The sequence below is a fragment of the Monodon monoceros genome, unplaced genomic scaffold, assembly GCF_005190385.1.
Source record: "Monodon monoceros isolate NGI ecotype Baffin Bay Population unplaced genomic scaffold, NGI_Narwhal_1 Super_Scaffold_19, whole genome shotgun sequence".
NCBI lineage: Eukaryota > Metazoa > Chordata > Mammalia > Artiodactyla > Monodontidae > Monodon > Monodon monoceros.
Window position 1 is genome coordinate 11,584,024 of NW_021703775.1, and position 23,395 is coordinate 11,607,418.

Genomic DNA, 23,395 nt, shown 5'->3' on the forward strand with positions numbered 1-23,395 from the left:
GATTTAAAATCACAATAATGGGACTTCCCTGGCGGTGCAGTGGTCAAGAATCCGCCTGCCAGTGCAGGGGACATGGGTTCGAGCCCTGGTCTGGGAAGATCCCACATGCCCTGGAACAACTAAGCCTGTGCGCCACAACTACTGAAGCCCGCATGCCTAGAGCCTGTGCTCTGCAACAAGAGAAGCCACTGCAATGAGAAACCCGCGCACCATAACGAAGAGTAGCCCCCACTCGCCACAACTAGAGAAAGCCCGCGCACAGCACCGAAGACCCGACGCGGCCAAAAATAAAAAGAATAAAATTGCAATAATGTTTCTCGTGGTCTTAAAGTCTGGCAGTAAGTAGGTTCTTAGTGCAACAATGTCATCAGAGATGCTGACTCTATTTCTCCTTCCATTCTGCCATCCTCAGCGTGTGGCTGTGTCTTCCTAAGTGCAAGTTGGTTAGCACAGTTCCAAGCTCTACATCCTCATAGAACATGTCTCATGCAGGAAGGAAGGAAGAAAAAAAAGACTTTCTTCTACATGGCTCTTTTATCAGAGTAGAAAATCTTTCCCAGAAATTGCCCCCAGCAGACATCTCATTAGGCAGGACTAACTCAACGTGACTTAGTCATGGGAGGACAGAATGACCATGATTGGCTCAGACCAGTTGGACTCATTCTTTGAGTCCAGTTGGTCTAAGGCAATTCAAGACATATTTCCTTCTGAATGAAGTCAGGGTTCTGTCAGTAAGGAAGATGGGGAGACGGTGATTGGGTGGACAACCAACAGTGTTCATCATATTCTTCTCTTCTCTCTCTGATGTCATTTTTAGGATTTTACCTACTAAAAACCTGCTGATGTCTTCCAAGTCTGTATCCAGTTCTAACTTTTCTTGAGCTCCAGACACATCATGATGTGCCCATTGTATATCTGCATCTGGGTGTCCCGCCAGTAGCTCAAGTTACGTGTCTAAAATGGTACTCATTATATTTCATCTCTCCAGTAGCAGGAAACTGAGAGTCATCTTGGACTACTCCTTCTCCACTACTTCCCACATCTAATTCCAAGTTCTCTTGATTTCAACTTTTTCCAACTCAACGTACTTTGTATCTATGCTTTCCAAAAGGAGCCATTAGTCCTTAATGTGGCTCTGAATGTGTGAGTTTGTATGGACATATGAACACATGTGTTGTGTGTAATATGAGCTTTAAACGAACCTGGGAATATCATCATTCTTACGCCTTTTATGCATACTGGCAAGCTAACAAAGGGGAGAGAAAAACCATAAAATCTTGGTATGGTTTTGTAACACTACTTATAGTTATTTACTTTTATTATGTGTTCCTAATTACCATGCTGTAAAATAATGATTAAGACAACATGTAATTATGGGCCAGATTTACTTTTTTCTAAATTATGATTGATGATAACGTATCAGTTCACATTGTTGATGGTAATGTAACACTACGATTGGATCACAACTTCTAGAACCTAGAAGAAACGTTGCTCATGTTCCAGAAAAGAAAGTTGAGATAACAGTTGTCCTGTGGTTGCCAAAGTTAGGTTCATCCCATTTTAGCTAGTAGGACTTGAGAGCAGGTGAAATTGAATGACACAAGAATGACAAAGGCAGAGGAGTGAAAGAGTTTGGCCAATTATCAGTTCAAACGAACAAGGTAACTAATACAAATTTATTATCGTAATTACAGAACTCCCAGGTACTAGAATACAGAGCTTCACAGCAATGGAAAAAGCACAACTTGGATCAAAGTGCCTTAGTGCCTGAAACTCATTCAGCCTGGAAAACACTGTCTACAATTGTTGAAGATACATGGGCATACTCAGAGATTGCAAAGAATTGCCATAAATATAATAATGTTACAATTATCTTAGAAATAATATTTATAAATATATAAGTGTAATAAATAATAATTTAAAATAATATTGCATCCTTTGCCTTCTTCTTGAGGCTCAGCTTCAAGAAGTATTTTACTAAAACGAGCTCACGGATTGGCATAAAATACTGTTGAGGCAGGAAGGATATAGCCATCATTCCCTCCATTTTGAAGATGATCAAACTGAGGTCCCAGAAACTTACAGTGTTTGATAAAGGGTCCATCAGCAACTTAAAAGCAGAAGCTAAGCAGTTGGAATGAAATCCTGGGTCCATGGCTTCTCATTCCAAATACTATGGTGGGTATTTCTTAGTATTCTTATGCCTTAGTTAACCCATCTGTAATATGGGTAGAGCCTTTTTGGTAGCCACGGTCAGTAGCCCTGGCCCTCCCAAGATTGTATGCATAATAATAATTAAAATGATTGGTAGTTTGCAAAGCATAGGGTGTTCTTTAAATAACAAGCAACATTATATGTTAGTGTTGGTTCTACTAGACTTTGTGCCCTCTCTTAGAAAGAGAGTAAATATTCATTTAGAGTTACAAAGGTTCAGCACATGCTCAGAGAGTGACTAAGAGTGCAGGATTTGACTCCTTCATGTACACGGTACATACAGATTGTCAACACTTCACAAGTAAGTAGACTCCACAGTCAAAGCTGAAAGTCAATGATAGAGGGCGGGCCCCTCGCCAGGTGCACCGGTTTTTCTTGCTTTGTGGCAAAATACAACTTGGGATGGGCAACTGATTTGAAGTGTTGCATACTGCCATGGTTGCTCCAGAGGAAGAGGAGATTGGTCTCATCTTTGATGGTCTGGGGTGTCTCAGGCATCTCCTAGGATAAGGAAAACAAAGATCTATTAAAAGAGAACAGGAAGATGCTAAAAAAAGAACTGACGCTCAATCCCTTGGCGTTTGGTCTTCATGAGATACACAGCACTTTAGGACTATGACTAGGTAACATGATGATATAGGTTCTTCATTCATTTGTTCATTCAGAAAGCATTTATTACATGCCTGTTAGATGTATGGCCCCATCTATTCATAATAATTGATTTCCTCAGTTAACTGGAGAGAAATCCAATGTCATCATGAAGATCGCCAAAGACACTAGTGTCTCACTGTATCCTGACAGGTAGGGTGAAACATTCTTCTTGTCCTGCCTGAACATGGGAATAGAACATTTTGCATCAGATATGAGCACTAAGGACGCTAAGACCTGGAAACCTTTTGACCTCTAAATGTACAAAACATACTTTGGGAAAATAACTTAGAATTTAGACATGTTTATCTCTGTATTTAAGTCAACAATTGAAGACTAAAGAAACCCAAATCTCACACACACACATACACAAAACTTTCCAGGCATATTAGAAGCTGAATCCTTTCAATACAATGTTTTGAAAATTGTGATCCCTTTAGACGGCACTCCTCTTGTTCCTCTTGCGAGTATGAAAAAAATTTAACAGTACTTTCATGGAAAAACAAAATTCAAGTTCTAACTTAAGATGCTTCTTCTCTATTCTTTTAATAGAAAAGAACTAAATACCCTTTTGAGGTTTCCTTGGGTTTTTCAATGTCAACAAGGATTTTATTTCTCAAACGTATTTCTCTCCCAGTTTCCCCCTCTTCCTCTTGTTGGTTCTATCTCCAAAATATAACCAGATTCTGTCTCCTTCTTTCCACCTGTCTCACAACTCCCGCCCCCGCCCACCCCGACTGTTACTACCACATCTTAATCAGATTTTCCCTATTGCCTCCTTTCTGATCTATTCTCTGAGTTAGAAAATATAAGTAAAGTCAGGATACTTCCCTGTTTGAAGTCCTTTCCTCTATTTATCTTTCCTTTTTTTCAAGGTGTCTCAGCTCCTTGGGTGTCCCTTCTGATCTTTGAAGCTGGCCTTGTAAAGCTCTAGGGCTGGGTGCACTCAGATCCCTCTGTTTGGAATGCCACCCCCACCCCCGATGGCATGCTCCCTCCTAGCAGCAGCTCTCATCTCTAGGGAGCTCTGTGTAAAAATCATGCTCTCATTTTCTCTATCTCAGCGCCCTGTTCATTGGCTTTACAGCATCTTGCACTTTTTGCTGGTTGTTTGGCTCGTCTATTGTCTGTGCCCTTCAGAAGAGTGAGTTCTATAAGGCTTTGGCTCACCACTGTCTACTGAGCTGTTGACACTGCTTGAAAAATAGAAGCCTCTCAATAAACAACGTTTGTTGAATGAATTCACGAATGAAGCTACTGCCCTACTCTATAGACATTCACTTTCATCTGACTTGATCCAGGAAGAGAGACACATGCATCCACGTAAATCCTAGTTAGGGTGGGAGCGGGGGTTGGATTTTACACATTTACTGAATAAGAGTCACCCACTAATCAGTGGAGAAAACATTTGACTCTAGTGGGCATGTGTGTGTGTCTGTATGTTTGGAGGGGGAATGTGGTAGTAGAGATGAGGCTGGGCTGAGAGAGAAAACTGGCACCAAGGAAGAGAGAGAGCCACTGCAGTCAGAAGGCCAGGGTTTGAGCCTTGGCTCCCAGCTTTTGCTTTGTACCCACTGGCAGGTGATTAATCCTCTGTGATCTCAGTGGCTTATTTGACACTCTTGGAGGCAGGCCCCCTGGTACTAAAGCCAACTGTCATGTAGGTCAGATAGTAGATGTCAGTAAAGCTCAAAGAGGGATGCAATAAACAGATGCCCAGGGATGGGAGGTGAATAGGACCAGGCAGGGAAAAGAGAAAGAAGAAGAAGGCAGTTTGCCTTTTATGTAATTTTGCCACCTCTACCTCCACAGATCCTGCCTAGAACTGCCTTTGAATATAGTGGGTAAGAAGTAGGATGGGGGCTTCCCTGGTGGCGCAGTGGTTGAGAGTCCGCCTGCCGATGCAGGGGACACGGGTTTGTGCCCCGGTCCGGGAAGATCCCACATGCCGCGGAGCGGCTGGGCCCGTGAGCCATGGCCGCTGAGCCTGCGCGTCCGGAGCCTGTGCTCCGCAACGGGAGGGGCCACAACAGTGAGGCCCGCGTACCGCACAAAAAAAAAAAAAAAAAAAAAAAAAAGAAGTAGGATGGGAAGGCAGGTGGGCAGGTAGGACTGTGGTAGGAAGAAAAGAGGACTGTGCCATCCTGCTAGGGGTGTCTGCCTCTTGGGATCATCTACAAATGCATGGGTTGTAAATGAAGGTAAATTGGAGACTGAGAACAACTGACCTTTAGCAATACGGGTTCGTCTTCATTTTGAGCACAAACAAACAGTTGAGTTTTTGAGATTCTTAGAGTCACAGGAAGTTGAGTATCGTCTCCTGATGTATAAGCAGCTATGTCAAATTCCACTGGCAAAGAGAAAAGCCAAAAAAAAAAAAAGTAAATCCATTGTATTTGTGTAAAAATCAAGTGTTTATGAAGATGCTGTGTGTGGGCTTCCCTGGTGGCACAGCGGTTGGGAATCCGCCTACCAATGTAGGGGACACGGGTTCGAGTCCTGGTCCAGGAGGATCCCACATGCCACAGAGCAATTCAGTCTGTGCATCACAACTACTGAGCCTGTGCTCTAGAGCCCATGAGCCACAACTACTGAGCTCACGTGCTGCAACTACGGAAGCCCACATGCCTAGAGCCCGTGCTCTGCAACAAGAGAAGCCACCGCAATGAGAAGCCCGTGCACTGCAACGAAGAGTAGCCCCCGTTCACCGCAAATAGAGAAAGCCCGCACATAGCAACGAAGACCCAATGCAGCCAAAAATAAATAAATAAGAAATAAATTTATATATATATATAAAAAAGATGCTCTGTGTGTGTGTGTGCAGTTATGTCCCCAACTATGGTGTAAGTACCCGAAGGTCAGGAATGGAATTTATATATCTTTGTATCCTTCACAATGTCTGCCTTATTCACTAGGCAGGTAAATACTTGGTTAATGGCTTTAGAATTTTCTATGTTGAATGAATGCTTGGGGGCTGCATATTTATTGAATCTCTTATAATTATATTAGTGGGATAAGACCCTGGAATTTGTGAAGTCATGAGTAAAATGGAGGGGTTTAGAAGCTAATACACTCATATGTTGCTAAAGATAGTGAAAAGTAGTTCAGTTTTCCTTAGAGAACAATGCTTAATAAGAGCTGTAAAATTATTTATGCCTAGAAATCCAGCATCTGGGATACGTTCCAAGAAATACGCTCATAGAGAAAGAAATAATTTAAACAAAGACATTTGCAACTGAATTATTTAGAGCAAACCCAAGGCACCAGTATAGCAACATGATTGGATATTCTAGTGCCATTAAAAATGGCAAATACATATACCCTGTCAATATGTGGGAAAATTGTGTGAAATAATATTAAGTAGGAAAGTAGAACACAAAATAATTTGTAAATGTCTTAGAGTGGAAAGCATGTTAGCTGAAATATATCCAATCAGAAAGAGCCCTGCTTGTTTATCACAAAGTAGCCTCTTTGGACCTCTGAAGATAATTTTGTTTACTGATGACATGTCCTTAAGCTAAAATATGTACACCATGGAAATTGGATCGTTGTGACAAAATTTCTTGCATCCTAAATTTCATTCTTCAGAACATATTTGCAGCTTTTTGGCTACTTTGCCTCACAATTATGTTATCAGAGAAAATGATTCTTGGGCTTCCCTGGTAGCGCAGTGGTTAAGAATCCTCCTGCCAGTGCAGGGGACACGGGTTCGAGCCCTGGTCCAGGAAGATCCCACATGCCGCGAAACAGCTAAGCCTGTGCACCACAACTACTGAGCTCACGTGCTGCAACTACTGAAGCCCTCACGCCTAGAGCCCGTGCTCCACAACAAGAGAAGCCGCAACAATGAGAAGCCCGAGCACCACAAGGAAAAGAAGCCCCCTGCTCGTCGCAGCTAGAGAAAGCCCGTGTGCAGCAACGAAGTCCCAACACAGCGAAAAAATAAACAAATAAATTTATATATATATATAAAAAGATAATGATTCTTCCTAGTTTGGTGTTATTTGGAAGTTTGGTCAGCAGGCTCCTCATTGGCTTCTGAGTAAATTTGCATAAGTCACTGAATATTTCTGAGGCTCCGTTTACTTACCTTTAAAATCAAGGATAAGACTATCTCAGAGAACCAAAGGAGACAGTATCTCAGAAAGCTTTAAACTGCACTTAGAGCTTTCATAGCTAAGACACTTCTCTCTTGTTAAAGCTTCCAGATTTGGCTGAAGTTCCTGTCCTTGCCCAGAATTTTTACGAGGGGTGATGTGCTTCATCCTATTCTAGATAAATCGTGCAAAGCCAGGAATCTAGAGAGGTTTATTCTTTAAAAGCAGAAAGCTTAAAAGAATACAGAAATAAAAAGGGTGGGGGAAGATGACAGAATTGTCCATTTACCTGCCTCATCCAGATTATTTAATGCAGCAGCCATGAGGTATTGACCTGACGGATGTAGAACTATACTTTGATGGAGGGCGTCATTCAGGATGTATTGCTGTTGGATGAGCTTGATAAAGTTGTATTTCATGTTGCTCTGGAAGCTGTAATGTGCTGATCTGGGCTTGATGATTTCTAAAACCATTATCACGAGCTCAGATTAATGTCCAAGTACAAACATAGATGATATACATGCTCTAATACAAGCTATTGAAGGGACATGAAGAATATCCCAGTCTAGGTTAGGAAACTGAGAGAGAAGTGAAATCACCCTGTCAGCAGAATTGGTTCTAGGATTATCCCTGTGGTTACTTATTTGTTTCTTTTTAAACTTAGATTCTTCAGGCAATAGTTTTTTTTTTAAAGATTACCCGTACAACTTTTTTGGTTGTTTGGAGGTTTGTAAGTAACAAGGAAGACTCCTTGTATATTCTCCACCTATATTTTCAAATGAATGCACTCTGAGAAAATAATGAATCCACTAGGAATTTTATATGTCACTGAGGTGCAGGTCTAAATGTCTGCCACCTTCTTTTTTTTTTAATCTTTATTGGAGTATAATTGCTGTACAATGGTGTGTCAGTTTCTGCTTTATAACAAAGTGAATCAGCTATACATATACATATATCCCCGTATCTCCTCCCTCTTGCATCTCTCTCCCACCCTCCCTTTCCCACCCCTCTAGGTGGTCACAAAGCACCGAGCTGATCTCCCTGTGTTATGTGGCTGCTTCCCACTAGCTATCGATTTTACATTTGCTAGTGTATATATGTCCATGCCTCTCTCTCACTTCGTCCCATCTTACCTTTCCCCCTCCCTGTGTCCTCAAGTCCATTCTCTACGTCTGCGTCTTTATTCCTGTCTTGCCCCAGGTTCTTCAGAACCATTTTTTTTTTTTAGATTCCACATATATGTATTAGCATACAGTATTTGTTTTTCTCTTTCTGACTTCACTCTGTATGACAGACTCTAGGTCCATCCACCTCATCACAAATAACTCAATTTCGTTTCTTTTTATGGCTGAGTAATATTCCATTGTATATATGTGCCACGTCTTCTTTTTCCATTATCTGTCGATGGACACTTAGGTTGCTTCCATGTCCTGGCTATGGTAAATAGTGCTGCGATGAACATTGTGGTACAGGACTCTTTTTGAATTATGGTTTTCTCAGGGTATATGCCCAGTAGTGGGATTGCTGGGTCATATGGTAATTCTATTTTTAGTTTTTTAAGGAACCTCCATACTGTTCTCCATAGTCTGCCACCTTTCTTTTTATTTTTTGAAAAAAATTTTTTTTATTTTGTTTTTTCTATCTACCACCTTTCTGAACAGGGGTATATGTCAATAGCTTCACAAATCCTCATGGCTCTGAATAATTCTACTTCCAGGAATATTTTATTCTAAGGAAATAAATGATAGAAATGAAGATTTATTGATATGGCTCTTCATTGTCACATTACTTATAATGGTAAAAAACTGGAGCTCTAAAATGTCTTTTATTTATTGACAAATGAAAAAAGTTGGATATTAAATTGTATGTAATTGACCTAATAATGTTTAACATGTATATTCCTGTGTGTGCATGCACATAGAAAAGACTTTAAGGAAGGTAACATAGTGCTGGCAGTGGTAAACTCTGAGGGGTAGTATGAGTATGCGTGGTTTTAATTTTCATTCTTGTATTTTCCAATTTTCTAGGTGAACATGTGTTAATATTTAGCTGTTACTTTAAAAATGTTAGGTTTATATCTCATGTGGAGGCTTGTATAGTGAAGGCATGGGAGAAAAATCATGACTTCTATAGTCAGATAGAACAGATTTGGTTTGACACTTTACTACTTACACACTGTGAGATTTTGGGCAGGCCACTATCTCACTGAGCTTACTTTCCTCATATATAAAACAAGAATGTAGGGTTGTTGTGAAGGTGAGAGATAATGCAGCCATTAGTAAGTTAGTAGTGTCGGTAGTATTAACAAAATAGTAGTAGTAATAATGCTAATAATAGCTAACATTTTTTAGGTATTTTCTATGTGCCAGGCATTATTTTAGTCCAGAAGCTTGCAAGTATCGACTCATTTAATCTTCACAACAGTTAGGGGATTACCCCCATTTTACAGTAGAGGAAACTGAAGTACAGAAAGGTTAAGTAACTTGCCCAAGGAGACATAATTAGTATGTGGAGGAGCATAACTTCTACAGTGGAAGTCACCCACTAACAGTATATAACTGCTTTCTGTCGAAAGGTGCAAAGTCACATGACCTTAAGAATATGGCCACGAAGTGAGCCTGTGAGCAGGTATGCTAAACTCAAGCCACTGCTGACCTCTTCCCACCGGAGAAGGCTAAAAATTAATTTTCCTTTCTTATAGTTACCAGACGAGTGGTTGGTTGCCCTCTTGTTACTCAAGGTTTTATTTTTCCCTGTACTCTGCTGTCCCCATTTGCTTAAAAATAGAAAACAAAGATATTATTGCACTTGACCCCTTACCTTCTTCTGTACCATCGGCAATGTCTTCCAGGTCATCGTCGGTGAGGAACCGATTTAAACTCAACCATCTGTTCTTCAGAATCTTCCCGTTGGCTGCCACCATCATCACATTTTCCTTGAAGGTAAGCTTGGATGTCTTAGAGGTTTCAGGGGTATTCAGAGACATATATTTATCTATGCAGTCCTGATGAAGTGGTTCATAGCTTGCATCATAGAAGGACTTCTGTGAGGAAGGAAAATGAAAACTGAGAGGCTGCCCATGGCCGTAGAATGAGACTCCTTTATAATAGGAGTTTTATTCAACAGACTTAGAGAGAAGGATGTCCATTTTGGTCTCGGGTAACCCATGTTTCATCAGTCTTTCCCTCCTTCCTCCTTTCCTCCTTTCCTTTCTCCTTCCTCCTTTCCTTTTCCTCTGCCTCTTTCCTCTTTACCCACTTCCTCCCATCCCTCCTTTGAGGATTTCCCTGAAAAGATGTGATCTCTGGGAAGGTCTTTGTCATCCAACCACAGACTCAAAAATGAGATCTTGTTATACTTAGTGAAGTAAGTCAGAGAAAGACAAATACTATATGATATCACTTACATGTGGAATCTAAAAAATAATACAAGTGAACCTATATACAAAACAGAAATAGACTCACAGACGTAGAAAACAAACTTATGGTTACCAAAGGGGAGATGTAAGGGGGGAGGGGCAAATTAGGGATATGGGATTAAGAGATACACACTACTACACATAAAATAGATAAGCAACAAGGATTTACTGTATAGCACAGGAAATTATATTCAATATCTTGTAATAACCTATACCAGAAAAAAAACTGTATCGCTATGCTCTCCTCCTGAAACTAACACAATATTGTAAATCAACTATATTTCAGTAAAAAAAAATGACATGTTGTAATGAAACAGGTCTACAAGTGATCTTAGTGAGTGGTAGCCTTCTAGTCAGTTCCCCCTCAGGAGGTCAAACACCTACTTGACAATGCTTAAATATTTTAGAAATACTCCTCTAGGTATAGCTTTTAGAACTAGTACCGAAGACACACAAAGCAGTACCTATTTGTGGTCTCCTAACCAAATAACACAGCATGTGAATGGCTGCAGATTTTTTACTTTCAACTGGTCTGCTTCTTCCACCTCAGCTTCATGGGCTATTACACTTAGAGGGCTATCTCTAATCTCTGGAGCTGGTGTTAGAGAAGGTGTCAACAACACGTCACTTAAGGAGACAGACCCCTGGTGAAGTGGCCCAAAGGGGCTGTCCCAGGATGGCAAAACCAACATTCTGATTGAAGGCTGATGGAGCAGACTCCATTCTTGGAGTTTCAGGTGAGTTCTGCTCTGTTCTGGGAAAATCTGGTGAGCATGAATGATGCCATCAACTGTTAGTGCAAAGAGGCAGTTGGTCTCACTTATAATGAAAAAATGCATGCCTCTGGACTTCTAGTGAAGGTAAAACAGAAGCATCTAAGATTCAAGCCATTGTTATACTAGTGGAGAAAACACTGCGTAAACACAGCAATCTCATAAGAATTACAGTCATATGCTTACCTGATTCAGAGACAGATGGTCAATTTCGGAACTGTATTCTTCATTTTCACTGTTAAACAAGAGGATGAGAATTTAATTCTGTTTGTTATATCACTACAGTCACTGGGCAACATATTTTAATAACTATATTAGCTTTGGGTAACACACACACACACGGCCATTACTGTCATCTTTGAAAATTAAGGGCCTCTGTGCATACACACCCATACAGTAATTTGTACTTGATAATTTGGAATTAGTAATCATCGGGCCAGGCCTTGAACTCTACCTGTGCTCTATCTATAAAAAGAAGACTTGGCTAACCAATTGAAGAGCTGTAATTGAATTTCGGGGAAAAATTTTAAGCTCCTCAAGAGAGAAGAAACACTTTTGAAGCACCTCACTTAAATTTGAACCAAATGGGTTATACGTTACACTTTGCTTTCATGTATTTACTAAAACAGATTTAATAATTTATACTTTGCCAAATATCCAGGCAACATTTCCATAGTCTAGTTTGTGGTTAGTGTATCTTAATAGGTAATGGGAATACCATGTTGGCTTAAAGTGTTATACAATTTTAACTTTTTATTCATTATCTTTCTCCTATGTCTGAATGAGATTGACCGTGTGTGTTTCACATGCTCAAATTGCTGTGAAGCCATTTCCTCTTCCAGATTGAGATCAAGAAGTTTTCCTGAGAAAGGTTTCTCTTTCTGACAATCCATTAAAACTCCTTACTGTATCAGGGCATGTGAACCAGACTGAAGCTGTGTCTAAGTAGATGTTGAAAACCACTAGGACTCAGCAGCCCTTAAAAGTGATCTTTCGGGCTTCCCTGGTGGCGCAGTGGTTGAGAATCTGCCTGCTAATGCAGGGCACACGGGTTCGAGCCCTGGTCTGGGAAGATCCCACATGCCGCGGAGCAACTGGGCCCGTGGGCCACAACTACTGAGCCTGCGCGTCTGGAGCCTGTGCTCCGCAACAAGAGAGGCCGCGATAGTGAGAGGCCCGCGCACGGCGATGAAGAGTGGCCCCCCGCTTGCCACAACTAGAGAAAGCCCTCGCACAGAAACGAAGACCCAACACAGCAAAACTAAATAAATAAATTAATAAACTCCTACCCCCAACATCTAAAAAAAACAAAAACAAAAAACCAACCGGATTAAAAAATGGGCAAAAGACCTGAATAGACATTTAAAAAAAAAAAAAAAAGTGATCTTTCTAGAATGGCTGCCTCCCTGTCAATCTCACCTCAGTTTAAATTCTGGGTGCTGTTTCCCTGGGTCTTCACTGAACCTGCCCTGACTTCAGAGGTAGGACGCATCTTTACAGCCTCTGCGGGTCTGGCCCAGCTGGATTCTAATGTACCTTGATCCCCTCATTAAATCACAAGAGACAGAAGCTCTTTCCTACCTGTAACAGTTCTTCAGGTCTTCAAAGAGGTCAGGGACTTTGGCCATCTTCACTTCTGCAACAAAGAGCACCAGTAGCTGTCAGCCCTGCCAGCCTCTGAACCAGATGCCGGCAACGAGAACCGCCTCCCCTTTGTGTTTCTTGAGACTAAATTTAATGAATGACTTAGCTCACACTCAGCATTCTTCTTTTCACTCCCTTGAATTATTTGCATATGTATTTGCCTCCTCTGCTACACAGTAAACTTCTTTTAGAATCTTGGTAACCCTTATGTGTCCAACCCAATGCACCACACATGGTAGGCATTCAGTGAAAGTTTGAATAAGTAAAAAACAAGAAACAGAAAACCCCCAACAAGGATGAGATATTTACCTTACACAGATGCAAGAAAGAGACAGAGTTAGAAATTCCCAGTTTTCTCCTAACAGTTTTTGGTTGTAGAGATTCCCTTCAAGGAAAGCCTTGGCTGCACCCTCCAATGCCCTCATATGTAACCAGTTCCTCTGTCCCTCAATTTCCCACCAGTAGAGAGAATGATTTTCTGAAATCTGACTGTGATTCTAACTCACACACCAAACCAGAGAGGGATGGGAAAGGAAGGAAGAGGCTTTAGCTTCAGAGGAGGCAGTTTGGGAGATCACAGCCAAGGGGAAAAACAAAAAAAATGTTTTAAGATCCAAAGATGTGATAAGGACTTTACCTTTGCTGACTCAAGCGAGCGACAGTGAAGTGACTTGCTCTCTTTCCGTGTGGAGACTGTAGCCCCAGTCAGCTTTCTTCGCCTTTTGTCTGCTCTGGAGTGGGCGTGGCCATGACTGCACCACTGGAAATTCACAGGGAAAAATTCTGCTTTGTATTTTTTTAAGTTCATCCGACCTTATACTGGCCAAAATAATGACAAACAATATACTTGATCATAGTGTTTGCAGAGATTCCAGGAGTTTCTGACTTGGTTCATTTATTTATTGCTTTGCTCTAAACAGTTATAAACATGTAGTCTTAGAAAAAGGGAAGAAGAACAGGAAACTTAAGTTTCTAAAAATATTTGGTGGGGGAATGGAGGGAGAACTACTAAAAGCAGAATTGTAGATGGTTAGAGTTGGAGGGGCGCTTAGGAGTTGTAGTTCGTGTTTTGGCTTAATTTGTTTATTGCGCCCCAGGGCTGAGTATGAATTGATGGAATACTTGGAAGCCCCCCCGCAGCTAAGGGGTGGCTCTTGAGAGAAGACGATCCATCTTTTCTGAAGAGGGAGGTCTGCTTGAGTAGGCATACATCATTCTGAGTATGGGGTGACAACCTCTCCGTTAGGGCAGGGTAGAGGAGAGAAAAATGATAGTCAACCACGGAAGTCAATCCTTTTACTCCTCTGAATACTGTCAATCCATTTCAGACAGAAGTGACAGAGCTTTAGGAGAAAACTCTTTTCCTGGCCATGTTTGGCTTCTGCCAGAGCCCAGAGAGAAGAATGGTCTTCTCTAGGATAAACCCAAGGTGTGTGAGGATAGCTGCAGACTCAGGGAGGTATGGACAAGGCTGGAAGCCAGTGGCTGGATTCAAGAATGGAGATTGGGGGACTTCCCTGGTGGTCCATTGGTTAAGGCTCCACGCTTCCACTGCAGGGGCCTGGATTCCATCCCTGGTCGGGGAGCTAATATCATGCATGCTGCGTGGCACGGTCAAAAATAAAAGAAGAATGGAGATTGAGAAAGGAAGGGACTCAGGGACTCTTATACACGACCCTGATTCAGTGTTACCTGGCTGTTATCATCAAAGACTTTTTCAGTATACTGAGGCTGGCCCAGTTCAGGTGGCAGAACACCAGACTCTTAGCAGATAAATGTTTCAGGTTTCCTGGTTGGAGTTTAAGCCATATAATTTAAAATAAAGGAAATGGATGGGAAAAGAGGGTAGAGGAGGAATATAAAAAGTAAAGAGAGGAAGGCAAGACACCACAATGCAACATGATATTAAAAAGCAAAAAAGCTCAGAAGGGCTAGGAGTAAAGTGGTTTGGTGTGAGTTGAGTAAAGTATGCTGTGTGGGCCTTGTTTAACGTAAATCATGAGGTTGGTTAGGTGATCATTAAGGTCTGTCCCAGTTGCAAAATCTCTGGTACTGATTCTATTGTCCAGTTCAGTTCCTCCTGTTCACAGACCTGGTGTTATAATAGTTATAAATAAGAGCCACAGGAATAATTGGCATCCTGGGTGCAGGCAATGTAGATGTAGGACCAGACTGGGACGAGCTTGGGTGTCTCAGGATGGATCCTTTTGTGAAGGGTGTTGGCAGTCTGTGCTTCTCTTTCAGGCGACACAGAAATATTAACACTCGTTACCCCCTCTGCCTCCTACGGATCTTGTGAGGACTATTACTAAGAAACAACGGCAAAGCACATAGTGAATGTGGGCTGCTGTGGAGATGCAATTAAACAAAAATAATAACAGCGCTAACGATGGCTTCTGTCACTTGGGACCCTGTAGAGTCATCATTGTAATGTTCACTGAAGATAATATAGTTCTTATGAAAATAATGACTTGAAACTTCAACAGGGAGGACATTTTCAGGTGAAAGCCTCCACTGAAACCTAGGGTGGGTTCAGTTTCTGGGAGGAATACATACCACCTCTTTGGTAATCCAGGAAAATACCCTTGGTTCCACCATCAGTGGCAACACCCATCCTGGCCGATGTCACATCTCTGTCATAGAAAATTACTCAAATGTGGTTGCTGAATTTCTCAAGGAGGGTCTGAACTGATTTTCTCGCCAATCAACTCAGGTTGTGTCTCACTTAACTTTTTCCCGGACATGACCTTTTTGGAAACTGGTTTTTAAAGGAAGAACAAAAATGCGGGTGAGGTTTAGAGAGTGAGAAGTCCTTGCTTTGTTTTGGGGAACGTGCTTTTCTGTGAGTGTGAACGAAGCTTGACTTGCAAGTAATTCTCAGCACCACACCACCTCTTTCTAGGAAACAGAGAGAGGAACATACTGGAGCCCCAAGTGTGTTTGTGGGTTGTCCTGCGACTGGGAATTTGGGTGGTTTCCTGTATCCACTTCTTGACTCTGGGGAGGCCTCAAAAATCCTTCTTTAGTCATTTTAATCTAAATCATTCAGAAAAAAGTTATTGTGCCCTTATTCTGTACCAGGGGTTTTGCTGGGCATCAGTATTTTTCTTTCCTGATTCACAAAATTAGACAGGTATTGGGGCTTCCCTGGTGGCACAGGGATTAAGAATCCGCCTGCCAATGCAGGGGACACAGGTTCGAGCCCTGGTCCGGGAAGATCCCACATGCCGCTGGGCGACTAAGCCCGTGCGCCACAACTACTGAGTCTGGGCTCTAGGAGCCCGTGAGCCACAACTACTGAGCCCACGTGCCTAGAGTCCGTGCTCTGCTACAAGAGAAGCCACCGCAAATGAGAAGCCCACGCACTGCAACGAAGAGTAGCCCCCGTTCGCCACAACTAGAGAAAGCCCGCACGCAGCAACAAAGACCCAATGCAGCCAAAAATAAATAAAATTAAATCTTAAAAAAAAAATTATAGGGCTTCCCTGGTGGCGCAGTGGTTGAGAGTCCGCCTGCCGATGCAGGGGACAAGGGTTTGTGCCCCGGTCCGGGAAGATCCCACATGCCGCGGAGTGGCTGGGCCCGTGAGTCATGGCCACTGAGCCTGCACGTCCGGAGCCTGTGCTCCGCAACGGGAGAGGCCACAACAGTGAGAGGCCCGCGTACCGCAAAAAAAAAAAATAAGTAAATAAAAAATTATATAGGTATGCAGGATGAGAGGATGTAGTATTTTGGTAGGTGATTGGATACGCTTTATGAGCTTGGAGGCTGTGGGTCTAACAGTCACGGTGGTGCTTTTCACTTGAAAACTGCTTTACATAGTTCACAAAGAACTCTCACCCGCACTGTCTCACTGGCTCCTCACTTTACCTACGAGAGACAGTGATTACCATGCCCTTTCACAGCTGAGGACCCTTGAAGAGGTTAAGTGACCAACCTATGGTCACCAAACTGGCAGAGCCAGCACTTGAACTCAGGTTTCTGATTCCAAGTCCAAGCTTCTCTTTCCACTGCATATAGATGCGCCAGTCTCTTATCACCACCAACGCCAAGTGACAGGGCTGAAACTGGTTGTCCTTAAAGGTCTTTCCTGCCTCAAACAGCCTATCATTCAGTGATTCTAAGGTTCTTTGTAAAAAAAAATAAATAAATAAAAATTAAAAAAAGAAATGGTTTGAAATAGCTTTCCTCTCTTCTATGAAATCTCACTTTTTTCTTTGGAAATACAGGAAAGGGGTGAAGGCGATCAGCATAATCGAGTACATGATCGTGGTGGAGTCTGAATGGGGACTTTGGTGATGCTCTTGTCATTGTATCACGAAGACAGGAGTCATCTGTAAACGTCTTGGGAACCAACTTTAAAATCATTGCATGTAGTTGGATGTGACAGGGTGACAGAGTGCTTGATTGAAGGGAGATAATCAAATCTGTGAGGTCGGTATTCTTATCACATTTATAGAAGAGGAAACCTAGGTCCAGGGAGATGGAGCAATCTGTCTAAGATCGCAAGGTTACCAAGTTGTCGAAATGGAATTTAGATTCCAGCGTCGAGGCTCAGTCAGCCACGAGGGATTCTCTTTTTCTTAGTGGGTGAACTCTTTCTTTCTTTCGCTCTTGTTAATCTCTAATTTCTTCTGCTTTGTCTTGTTAGTCTTTCAAAGGACCTAGAATGATATGTTGGAGAAGGATGCACCTCAGACACTATCTAGATTAAACACTTCCTAAAAGAGGAAGTAGGCTCAGAGAGGGGGAGCGTCAGTGTCCCAAGGTCACATGGAGAGTGGGAACGAAAAATGAAAACTCGCTGTTTCTTGATTTCTAGTTCAAAATATCCCACTACCTAGTGACACTGGCTCTGTAGTAAAGAAAGGGAAGGTGAAGATATAATCTCTCTATGGCTCCTCATTAGTAAGTAAAAAAGGAGTTAAAAAGATGAAACCCCATTCAGTGAGCGAAACCAGCTATGGTTTCTGCTCTCCTGGAAGCTGACAGCAAAAGTGTTCATCAATAATCCCCTATATGAGTAGATATGTACAAACTGAGATAAAAGTGTTGTGAGGGCATTGAACAGAGGAGCTAGTCTGAGATCGGGAGTGGGTAGTTCAATGGGAAGGGAAGAGGGAATGTTCCAGGCAGAGAAAAAGTCATGGGGGTCAAATGATGACATGAAAGCAGGGCATTGAGGCTGGAGCCCAGAGTTGAGGGGAGTTAAGAAGGTGGTGAGATGAGGGTGGGAAGGGAGGCAACAGCCAGCTGGGCAGCGCCTTGTGTCGACCCCACTAGGGTCTTTACCCATTTAATTTTGGGTAAACTTTGGGCAAGTGCTCTGGGAACGTGGAGAGCATAGGGATGGCTGTGGCTTGGAGCAGATGGAGAAATTCAAGTTGACAGGGTGAGGAAGGGACAGTTTCCTGGTCAGCCAGCAAATCCCCATTTAGCTGTGATCCCCTTTCTTCCCCTAAGCTTGTTTGTTCCCTGATGTATGTGCTTTTATTGTTTCTAAATTCTCTTTCTTTCTTCTCTTGAGATGGTGGTAAATAGAGCTGTGCCCCCTCTTTGCCTTCTCCATTGGCTCTGTGTCCTTTTTTCTCTCTTTCACAGACACACTTTAAAAATCATAGTTCACTGTTGCGTTGGGTAGCCACATGGCTGCGCCCATCTCGGGCCACGGGGCCCAGAACCTGCTGCAGTTCCTGCGGCTGGTGGAGCAGCTCAAGAGAGTCCCATGTACTGGCTGGGCATACAGAAATGTCCAGAAGCCAGAGAGCGTATCAGGTCACATGTATAGGATGGCATTTATGGCCCTGGTGACCAAAGATGAACATCTTAACAAAGACCGATGTGTACGCCTAGCCCTGGTTCATGATTTGGCAGAATGCATCGTTGGGGACATAGCACCAGCAGATAACATCCCCAAAGAAGAAAAACATAGGCGAGAAGAGGAAGCTATGAAGCAGCTAACCCAGCTACTCCCAGAGGATCTCAGAAAAGAGCTCTATGAACTTTGGAAAGAATATGAGACCCAATCGAGTGCAGAAGCTAAATCTGTGAAGCAGCTGGACCAATGTGAAATGATTCTTCAAGCATCTGAATATGAAGACCTTGAGAACAAACCTGGGAGACTGCAGGACATCTACGATTCCACAGCAGGAAACTTCAGTCACCCTGAGATAGCCCAGCTTGTTTCTGAACTCGAGGCAGAAAGAAACGCTCACATAGTGAGCCACACTCGTGAGATGCCCTCCTGTAACAAACATTTTATTTTTCTGTTTCATGGTATTGTGTTTTGCCACTGTTGGTCTGTTGATTCCCCAGATGTAAGTCTGTTTATTTTCAATTGCCTGGACTCCAGCAAGAAACGTGATACAATTTGGACAGTAAAAGAAGCTACAGAACAGGGTGTGGTCCTGAAAATGCCATGGATGAAGACTTGGAGGGTGGGGAGCTTTTTATGAACTGAATAAATAAATTTTTAAAACCTTAAAAAAAAATCATAGTTCATCAGAAAGCTTCCTGTGTGGCACAGTCATGTCTATGCTTCTCTCTCATTTTCTTCTTGCTGGCTAATTGTGACTGTCTAATTAGAAGTGCATTCTTAAAAGATTTTCTTTTCTTTTCCTTATGGGAATCATAGTTATCTCTGGCCTGAACTTGTTTCTCAATTAAAAAAAAACCACTTGTATTACTTTTTTGGATTCTAAAACATGTTGATTAAATATTGCTAGGGAAATACAAAAAATACAAAAAAAAAAAAGAGAGAAGAAGAAAATAAAATCCCCAAACAATTGAATAATTATTCAAAAAAGTATTCATTATTATTATTTTGGTGTATTTCCTTTCAGTTTTTTTTTTCTCAAGGCATGTATACATTTGTTTTGATACAGATGAGATGCTCCAAGCATTTCAATATTTGCTTTCCTGAAATCTAAGGAACATATATTTGGTAGACCATGCTAATCGAATATCCATCTACTCATTTGTGGGATTACTTGATAAATGTCTATCTTCATGCCCTGATCTCCCTTGCAGTTAGATTAGGGACACATGGTTTGTCTGGCCAATGCACTGTGAGCAGGAAGTCAGGCGTGACATGTTACACCTCTAGGCTGATGCAATCGAGGGTCAGTATGTGCCTCTGTCATTGCCAACTTCCCCTGATGCAGCAACTTCAGAGGTGGTGTGTTCCTGAGGGTGTGGTTACAAATGCGTGAGGTGTGGCTGTAAATGTATGAGACTAGAACAACCTGCATTAGTGTTTAAGTTACTGAGATTTCAGGGTTTATTTGTTACTCTGGTACAGCCTAACTTATTCTGACTACTACTATGGATGACTGTCCTTCCTTTATCACAAACTCCAAAGTGACATGCATTTTTTTTCTCAAAATTCCTCTTTCACATAATCGATTTCTTCTTGGACAGAAGTGTGTCTAGATTAGCATTCTTCTTGTCACATTCTTTACCCTCTGGGAGACGAATTTTCCACTAAGGTCATTTTGGCCAAGTTTCAATTCCAGATACAAAGATCAATTAATTGTGAAAACAAAATAGCCAATAATAAAGTTGAAGTAACAGCCCAGAATCAAAGCACATAATAATTACATTCAAGCTCTAACCTTTATATGGTACTTTACAATTTTTCAAAGCATTTTTAATAAACAAAATATGGGCATTTAATATGATGTGAGACTGACTTATGCATGCAAGTGGTCAATTGCAAAGATCCCATGCCCAGTGCATGATTCTCTCCTCCCTCCCTTTGTTATAAACTCCTGGCTGCTGGAGAGGATGGGCCCCTGATTAGAGCAATTGTGGCCCAGGCAGAGGTGTGGAGTGGCAGGTGTGGCCGACAGTGTGATGGGAGAGGCAATAGAGTTGGATCTGACTCTGACCCTGACCCTAACCAGTTGTGTGACCTTTGGCAATTCCCACACATTCTCTGGACCTTCCTTATCTATAAAGGGAGGAAGTTGTACTGAATGACTACTAGGCTTCTAGCCCTGGCTGTCCATTCCATATTTCACGACTACCCTGAACATGACCATGTTCTGCCTCATGGCAGCTCTGTGCTCTTGAAATGTTATGTTTGCTTACATAGAGCCCACACTGAACTCATTCCTCACTATCTTTTTTAAACTTTTTTTAAAAAATAAATTTATTTATTTATTTATTTTTGGCTGCATTGGGTGTTTGTTGCTGCGTGCGGGTTTTCTCTAGTTGCAGCGAGTAGGGGCTACTCTTCATTGTGGTGTGCAGGCTTCTCATTGCAGTGGCTTCTCTTGTTGCGGAGCACAGGCTCTAGGTGCGTGGGCTTCAGTAGTGGCAGCGCTCAGGCTCTGTAGTTGCGGCACACAGGCCCTAGAGCATGTGGGCTTCAGTAGTTGTGGCTCACGGGCTCTAGAGCTCAGGCTCAGTAGTTGTGGCACACAGGCTTAGTTGCTCTGAGGCAGGTGGGATCTTCCCGGACCAGGGATTGAACCCGTGTCCTCTGCATTGGTAGGCAGATTCTTTTTTATTTTTTTTTGATATTGAGGGTATGAGTTTATTAACTAATTTATTTATTTTTGCTGTGCTGCGTCTTCGTTTCTGTGCTTTCTCTAGTTGGGGCAAGCGGGGGCCACTCTTCATCGAGGTGCGTGGGCCTCTCACTGTCGCGGCCTCTCTTGTTGCGGAGCACAGGCTCCAGACGCGCAGGCTCAGTAGTTGTGGCTCACGGGCCTAGTTGCTCCGCGACATGTGGGATCCTCCCAGACCAGGGCTTGAACCCGTGTCCCCTGCATTAGCAGGCAGATTCTCAAACACTGCGCCACCAGGGAAGTCCTCTCACTATCCTTTGTATAATCTTTCTCAGTCACACGTACAGTTGAGTCACAAAGACATACCAGCTTTTTCATTACTTCAATGGCAAATTTGATCTGTCACTCTGAGTGCATATAGAAAAAAGTTCCTTTTCTAGTACAGAAATATATAACAGTTGCTGATAAATTAGATGGAAATGACAATTTTACTCCATCTGTTAAGTGATGATGACTCAGGCTTGTTTTCTAGAAAGCTTGATATACATGGAGGACCATCTGAGCCCTCGATTACCCTCAAGAAAAGGTAGTTTAGGTTTCTGAGCCTGAAAGGCTGGACAAGTGTTGGAGTATTTTGGTAAAAAAAGGAATATCCAAGGAAAAAATATGATCTTAATTTCCCCTTTTCTGGACTCTTCCATCCAGGAGGTCTTCCATCCAGTGCTGTCCCCAAGTAGGCCATTATATTCCCTGCAGGGTTGCTCAAAGCACTGTGGCTCCCCTGGAGGAGAAGCCTAAGAGAGCCTGGACTCAGGAGCAGGGCTTGGAGGCAGAGGGGAAAAGGTGATCCTATAGAGCCTACTTCCGTGAAGCCTTCCTGGAGCCCTCTTGACAACCTTCTTCATGGTTCCATCATGTGTAAGGCATTGTACTGGAAGCCATGGGAAAGAGGTGGCAAAGAAAGCCACTGACCCTTAACAGGCTTGGAACTTGTGGGCAAGACCTGTGTAGAAGACAATAGCACAAGCAGAATAAAAGAAGTGCTGTAGTAGAGACAGAAACAGACGGAAGGGAAGGGAGTGACTGAAGCTAACACCAAGAATTAAGGAAGCTTCCCGAAGGCTGCATTTTAGCCGTGTCTTGAAGAATTAGATTTAGATAGTGGAGAATGGATAGTCCAGGCTGAGGAAATAGGCTGAGTAAAAGCATAAGGAGTAACATTTCACGTCTGTCTCTCCTACCGTGTGGCCCTGGGCAATTTCCTTAACTTTTAGAACTTTGGTTGCCTCATTTGTAAAACTGGGCTAGTAATTCTTCCTTCACAGGATTTTAGAAAGATTAAACGAGGTTGTGTTTGTAAGAGTGTTCAGTTTAGTGTTAGTTTCCTTTCCCTTCTTTCCAAATGTCCAATGCTCTCCCATCTCTCCACATTTGCTCAGGCTGCCCCTTCTTTTGGATCCATCCGCCTTCCTCCATCCATGGAATTTTAGACCTTTTTCTTACTAGTCCCGGTCTCTCCGTGATGCAGAATGGAAAGCATAGATTTGCTGCAGGGAATGTCAAATATGGCTAGCCAAAAATCAGGTTACAGTCAAAGGAATTTAAAGTGGAATGCAAGCTTGTCTATAGTGAGTATAGTAGACTGGAATACTTATTAAAGTTATCAGTTCTTTCATTCATTCATAGAAGATGGAGATCTTTGGTCCAGGAACGTGTTTGGAGCTGAGAAATGAGGTATGATGAAAAGAAACACTGTTCTGAATCTCACGGAGCATCTCTGCTAGCAGGGAAGCCGTATCTTGCACAGATGATCACATTTGGGGGTGGTTATTAAGAAAAGGGTCGTATGGAGATGTCAATGTATGCAGTGGGAGGGGAGAACAAAATCTATTCTGAAAAGTCACGGAAAGCCTCTCTGAGAAAGCAACCTAATGGATAGGGAGGGGAGGGTTTAGCCAGATGAAGGTGCAGGTAGATGTATGGAAAGAGATTCATGTCTCGGGCAATGAGAACAGCATGCGTGGAGGTCCCGAATCTAGAAGGACTGTTGTGTATTAGAGAAACTGGAAAAGAGCCAGTCTGGCAGAA

At 42.4% G+C, this 23,395-nt stretch overlaps 1 protein-coding gene and 1 pseudogene across 2 annotated transcripts; one reads left to right on the plus strand and one right to left on the minus strand.

Moving 5' to 3' along the window:
- Positions 1–1,941: 1,941 nt before the first annotated feature.
- IL1A (interleukin 1 alpha) lies at positions 1,942–12,782 on the minus strand. Its single transcript, XM_029232159.1, has 6 exons — positions 12,732–12,782; positions 11,337–11,385; positions 9,780–10,002; positions 7,249–7,422; positions 5,091–5,212; positions 1,942–2,715 (listed from the first exon to the last, which is right to left on the minus strand). Exons 1-6 carry the CDS (start codon positions 12,776–12,778, stop codon positions 2,533–2,535), a joined length of 798 nt encoding a protein of 265 aa, XP_029087992.1. The 5' UTR covers positions 12,779–12,782; the 3' UTR covers positions 1,942–2,532.
- Positions 12,783–18,439: 5,657 nt separating this feature from the next.
- Positions 18,440–19,269, plus strand: LOC114901119 (annotated as a pseudogene). The gene has a single exon (XR_003795017.1). The product of XR_003795017.1 is annotated as an HD domain-containing protein 2 pseudogene (transcript).
- Positions 19,270–23,395: the final 4,126 nt, after the last annotated feature.

Bases quoted from the DNA above. Each gene is read 5' to 3' on its own strand.
- IL1A (XM_029232159.1), bottom strand. From the start codon at position 12,778: ATGGCCAAAGTCCCTGACCTCTTTGAAGACCTGAAGAACTGTTACAG. The intron at 10,003-11,336 runs GTAAGCATATGA...CCTTCCTCACAG, and splicing joins ACCATCTGTCTCTGAATCAG to AAGTCCTTCTATGATGCAAG. The intron at 7,423-9,779 runs GTAAGGGGTCAA...TAATGGTTTTAG, and splicing joins TGCCGATGGTACAGAAGAAG to AAATCATCAAGCCCAGATCA.